At 40.9% G+C, this 6,553-nt stretch overlaps 1 protein-coding gene across 1 annotated transcript in view; it reads right to left on the bottom strand.

Annotated features, from left to right (window-relative positions):
* Positions 1 to 4,833: 4,833 nt before the first annotated feature.
* Positions 4,834 to 6,553, bottom strand: part of LOC138006234 (transmembrane channel-like protein 7) — a 6,323-nt gene continuing 4,603 nt past the window's right edge. The window contains exon 2 of the mRNA XM_068852434.1: positions 4,834 to 5,967. Within this exon, the coding sequence (XP_068708535.1) occupies positions 4,974 to 5,967 (994 nt within the window). The 3' untranslated portion in view covers positions 4,834 to 4,973. The remainder of the gene's footprint in view (positions 5,968 to 6,553) is intronic.

The raw sequence follows: 6,553 nt of genomic DNA on the forward strand, positions 1-6,553 counted from the left end.
CGCGCATGGTACATTAGGGTGTTTAAACTGACCAAACACAGCGTATGATACTGAACAACTCACTAAGATTCCCCCCTGTTTGATCATGTTGCCACTCTCCACTCGCTGACCGGAACGTACACTGGCTACGTATGATTAACAAGAACTTACCGCTCTTTTCCCCTCGCTTTCATCGACTTCATCGGCCAATTTCTATATAAATTGTTTTGACCATTAAAATGATTTTTTTTTTTTTTGCAATTTAATGGCATCAAAGGTAACACATGGTAATAAGAATAATATTAATAGCCATATGGATAATCCGTAAAGGATATCTAACAAATATTAATTTTACCTTGAAAAAGGCACTTCGTGGTACAAACCACTCTCTCTCTCTCTCTGAAGGGCTGATTCGTTGATTGTTGTGGTTGTGAGATAGGGCTGGGAGTGATTTCGATGGTGCCCCTCATCACTGGGACATCAAAATCTAAGGGGACGGGGGATGGGAGGTGGAAAGTACAACTCTTGCATTTGTTGTGAACCACCGATGCTACGTCAGTTGTTCGACAATGTTTACTAGTATTATTTTATTTATTTGTTCATTAAAAGACGTTATTAAATAAAATCGACCGAAAAAGGGATGTAGATCAGGAAAAATGCTATGGATGTTATTTTTCCTTTTATCCACGCGAAGTCTTAGTTAACCGGCGGAAGAAGTCTGGATACGTATAACGAAACAAAATAATGCACACTGAATTATGGTTACAGAGAATTACTATGTGTCACGAGTTCAAGGTTTGTAAACAGACAACAAGGACCTGCCCCAGGACAAATGTGGAAATGAGTTCTTTCTTGGATGTTCCTATGGAACAAACACTTTTTACGAAAACTTATCCATTGTTTTTACAGCTTTGCGGAAGGAACCGGCAATGTGACCCTGGTGCGAGAACTAGATAATAGTATTATTTATGGGGCACGGTGGTTATAAGACTTCGTTTGAATGAGAAATAAACTAGAAAGAACCTACCGTTTGCGAAGTACACCTGAAGTCGCGTTTCTGCAATTGCATGTGTTGTGCTAGTATGACTGTTCTATATATCGAATATGCAAATGATTCTCGTGGGTTTTTTTGTAATGCAAAAATCATGCTTTAAATTGTATCTGGCATGTGTGACAGTCGCAATAAGAATAATTTTGTTTGCAAGGGCCAACTGGGCAAAGCAAAGGTGCCGGATCCTGGTGGCCGGTGTCCTAGCGAATTTGGAGCCCCCTAGATTTGGACCCCCGGTACAAATCCGCTAGCGGAAACTTGAAGAAAAGACTTAAAGACTTAGATCAGTTAGTTTGTTGTTTAAAAATACGTAGATGCGATTTTAACTCCTTTCTGGCAGAAGCGTGAAATTAATCCTTAATCGCCCTCGAGCGCATGCGATTACATATACTAATGAAAAGAACGCTTATTTTCAGGGGGGTCCAAATCCGCGGGAGGGTCCATAACCGCTGTGACAGACAGGAAAAATATATCAGTCTCAGCCGTACAGCCAGCCTTGCTCTGTTATACGAGTCGGCACAATAAGAATGCATAACGTTCTGGTAGCATTGAAAAAACTATTTTACCCCTTCATCGAAAGTTTCGTGCAGGACGCACACACATCATCGAATAAGCTCACTGTTGTCGGTTGGGAAGGGGAGGGTAGTGAAAGGAGAGAGGATTGCGTTCTACGACGCGATCGTCAACGAGAACGCCGCAAAACAGCAGTATTAAACAATTATTGGATGAGGTTGAGCATGATATCGTGAATTATTATCAAAACCGAGGTCTGTGTTATCTGCCGAAGCCGAAGGCTGAGGCAGATAACACAGACACAATGCTCTCGACCAATCAGATTTTTCATAGTGAGTATGTATAATAATATTGGTTAAAAGAGGAAAAATACTCGTGCTGCACGCATTTTAGCACATATTCGTGCGGTACTCTGCACAACAACGACGTGAAATCACCAAATTTGAGGTTTTCATTACAACGCGAGCGTACAAATATGAATCATTCATTCCCTATTTTTTACTCTGAAACCGCTCGTACCAATTTATTTTTAGGATACTTCGTCCACATTGTGCGAAATGAACGAGAGGAATAATCGCGAAGGACTTACGATATTTTAAGTGACATTTTTATCGACGTCGGCGTCGTAGATCTTAAAGTTCCTCAGTAGGGACCTTAACGACGACGACGACGGCTACGAGAACGGCACAACACAATAGGTTTAATTAGCAAAAACAATAGTTTTGCACGCCCTGCAAGTGCGTCTTACTTTTAAATACATTTCTTTGCCGTTCTCGTCTTCATCAAATTTGGGGTCATGTGGAGGACGAAAGCACCTTACAATGAATTTTAAATTTTCTCTCTAAATATCCACACCGTTCTCACCAATTTTATTCTTGGAAATGTGGACTCACATTTTCCATGCCGAGCGACTTGCAGTAATCGCAAAATCATGACAGTAACGGGAAATAATATTTTTAGACAACGTTCTCGTAGCCGTTGTCGTGCTTGATTAAGGTCGCTAAGAGGGCCACAAGTTCATCAGTAATGTTAGTTACTGTCACGTGTTACCCTCGTAAAATAAAGTCTCTCTCTCTCTCTCTCTCTCTCTCTCGCTACTATTTCGAGTGGATACGAATCATAAAGCCCTCCGGCTGTCACCTCTTTCAAAAGGGCGATAGCTCAACTAACACTTGTTTTAATATCATTAAATCTTGTCCATTAGTAATTACTACTGTGATAAGTTGCCTGAAAGGGGAACATTTTTTTGAATTAACAGCACAGCTGTGTAATTATTGAATACAGTAACAGGCCCGGGTCCGTCTAAAGATACAGTCAACTCTCTCGTAAGCGGACACCATCGAGAAATGGAAAAGGCGTCCGTTAGTAGAGCTGTCCGCTTACGAGAATTATTCCCATAACGTGAGACTACAAATACATGCTAGACTCTTGTTCATGTCAAACAAACGGACAGCTTGCTTTCCCGTGGGCAAATGGACATTTGACAAAAATCGACCCCACTGTTCTGTTGCTCTGTCAAAGGTCATACTTTTGTTTTCAAAAGAAAAATCCAATTTTGATTTTGAAAGGTGTCCGCGTCTGTTTACAAGAGAGTGTCCGCTTACGGTAATGTGTAAATACAGAGTTTGACTGGAAGGCAAAATGCAAGCACCACATGTATTTTCTTATGTACGACAAAGATTCATTTTATAAAAGATAGTTCTGCATAGACTGCCATTACACGATAACCAATTTATATTTTGGGAAATGAAGAAAACCACATTTTTTCACAAAAATGTAAAAACTGCAAACTGATATTAGTTTTGACACTTTTATTCACTGTCAATAAAGTGCCGAGCTTTAAGGCGTAATGGACTCAGGCGTCTAAACTTTTATGTTGAGTTTTCAGGACTAAAGCAAAGCCGTGGCCTTGTAGGTCAACACTGTTCCTAAGTGTCAGATGTAAGCCCTGGAGTGATCAGCCATTGATTACTTCTGGACAAGCACAATTACATAACACAAAAGAGATGAGACCGTGGACACTACAAAATGAGACACAAGAAAGTTTACGCCCTACCCGGTTTCCACACCAGCCGTTTTCAGTAGAAAGTCTTGCCTTGCAAACGCCAACAAAATTTCTGTGTAAACTGAAATGCCTTTGATCCCATTTAATGAATGATAAGTAATTTTACAGAGTTTTTATATCTTTATCGTTATTATCATTTTATTACAGTATTGCACTTTTCATATATTTAAGTATCTATTAATGAGTTTTTAAATAGGTTATATTTTCGGTCGATATCGTATTTTTTTATTTTTGTAACTGATTGTGCAATTCAGCCTGTCAGCTGCTAAGTGATTGTCTTAATAAACTATCTATATTGTTTTTTTGTTTCACGCTGAAAAGAAGTGACCTGAATTTATCACAGGTTTTTTTTAAACATTCGTTAGAGCCGATTTACACGGTACGATTTTTGTCGCATGCAACAACGGCTTACGACAGGCCCACGACATGATTTACGATTGTTGTGTACGTCAGAAAAAATGTCGTAGCATTTAAAATTAAACATATTTTAAAACGCTGCGACAATCGTAAGTCATGTCGTAGGCCTGTCGTGAGCTTGCGGCATGCGACAAAAATCGTACCGTGTAAATCGGCCCTTACTACATTAAGAGAGTTAGACAGGCTGAGGGCTTCATTTCCCTAATCTGCTGCCGAAATCAATCTCTCCTCACCCTTTTTCGCACTGCATGCTCAGATCGACCAGTGGGTTCGCTTTTGAGTTGTTTCTTACAGGGCTTGTATGATTATTACCTTCTTCAAGTGGCATCCGATTTTTTGTGGTCTTTGGCAGTTATTGCCCGTTCGGGACCCTGCACACTTACTACTGCTTGATTACAGTCTGCAGCTGGATCCAGTAGATGAAAAGGAACCTTTTTGATTATTTTTGGCAGTTCGAATTTTAATGCCACAGTTGTTGCTTTCCGTGTTATCTTAATTAAATCCTTCTGGGAGTTTGTTTGCCCCGAGCCAAGATATTTGAAATCTTTCACTTGTTTGATGTTTGTTTAAACCAAAGGGAGATTTCAAAAGTCGGTATGGTTCTGTCTTGGTCCCATCGCAATGTAAGTCCGGTCGAGGAAGCTCACGGTTGTTTTTAAGGCACTGTTTCTTTATTAAGGAACCAATGCTTAGCTAGTCATCCGCGGACTCGAGATCGGCAAGTGAGGTGATAAATTATGCAGGGTGCCTTTGACTTTATCTTTGATGAATCAGTGAAGGTTTCTTATCTAGACTGTAGAGAGACGGTTGGTTGAGGGGTTAGAGTGTCGTGGAATATACTTAACGAGATAAAGCGAAGGCAGTTTCCCCATTAGGTATGATGCTAGCGCCCCCACTTCAAGTGCTCTCATCCGATGACTTAGGATGGATTCGGTTAACATTTAAACATCAAGAAGAGAGCAAGATGTCTTCTTCACTGTATTTGTCATTTCCTTGCTGTTCTTGTTTATCGCAACGAAGGGACACGAGTTGCGACAAAAGGAGCTTTTTGTGTTTTCCTTCCAGAACAAGATGCTCCTTTAATGTGATAATCACACGGTGATGTTCTCGAGACATGGACCTGTAGTAAAACACGAGACTAACAACGAGTATCAAAACGGGAAGAAGAAATGCTGCAGTGTGCATAAAGCGTAGTGTCTGATGGATCCACTCGGGCCAGCTTGTTACAACAAAGGACAGCTCATCTATGATGAATTTTCTTTCAATGCATTCTATGTTTTTGAACGGGCCACAGAATGATGTCGGTACTCTTGTCCCACCCCACCCAACAAGGCCTATACACATGAAAAACATAAGAAGCAAGAGAAGGGCAAAGATAGAGCTCAGCTTCGCACCTTGAAAGGATTTATCTGGCAGACGATTGTTGTAAAAGAGGCTCACTTTCTTTACGTAGAAAAACACTATCATTTTCAGGACCCCAATGAAGGGAAGAACAGGGCTGAAAAAAGTGCCAATCAGAATCAAGCATTGCCCATACACAAGATCAATCACATTGCGTGGGATGTCAAACTGAGTCATTCCAATCTTTCTGAAGCAGTAGCAGTGCTTAAAAAGAAGCTTCCTAACAGTTTCAAGCCCAAGTGTGACGAGTACCACGACGAAAAAGTCCACCCATACAAGCATGTACATCTGCGCTGCAATTTCGTTCTCCCAGCACCGTTTGCAGTGAAAAGGCAACCCACCCCTGTCCTGGATGCGATCGTTGATGTTTTTGTACAACAGAATCATAAGCATGGCGATAGACGGTAACTTGACAAAAGTGCGCCTTAGAAGGTTCAAGAGCAGCTCGAACTTTGGACTCCAATCCTCAAATATGGACAGAAACTCGAACAATGGCGGCAAAATCAGATTTAAGATTGTGATCGCAAGGGATAACGAAGATCTGTAGATTAAGAACATTAATTTGCGTTAGGTCTCTAAAGATAAAGAAACATATACACTGAAGTGAAGTCCATTAATTATTATCCACTCCAATCACCGCATTTCAGGACCAAAATTATATTGGTGTTTGCCATACTAATATAAAGACTGAGTTACTTTCTAAACAAAATTTTAATGCTTCGTTGGTGGGAAAGTAAAATACGAAAATTTAGAGTCAACCCGTCTGTTAGTTGCTTATCGTATGCACGAACAAACAAATAAAAATTAAGCACAAATAAAAATTTACGACTGTAGGCCGTGATTTTACGGTTTATGCACCAGGCAATGTAAATCCCCGACGCCGCCACCACCCCCCCCCCCCCCCCACCAACCCCAGAACTATGGGAGGATTAGCCGGAGATTAGGCTCAAATGTCGTGCCGCGGTATGCGGGGCATTACCTTTATTTGACATCTTGTGGTGATTTGGCCGTTTTCGCGTCCGCAGTAATTCCACGAGGTCATTAATTGGTAGAAATAATGCCTTTCCATTCCTCGTGGAGGACTTCACAGCGGTTATCAGTCACACGCGCCCCTCAATGACATTTTT

The sequence above is a fragment of the Montipora foliosa genome, chromosome 6, assembly GCF_036669935.1.
Source record: "Montipora foliosa isolate CH-2021 chromosome 6, ASM3666993v2, whole genome shotgun sequence".
NCBI lineage: Eukaryota > Metazoa > Cnidaria > Anthozoa > Scleractinia > Acroporidae > Montipora > Montipora foliosa.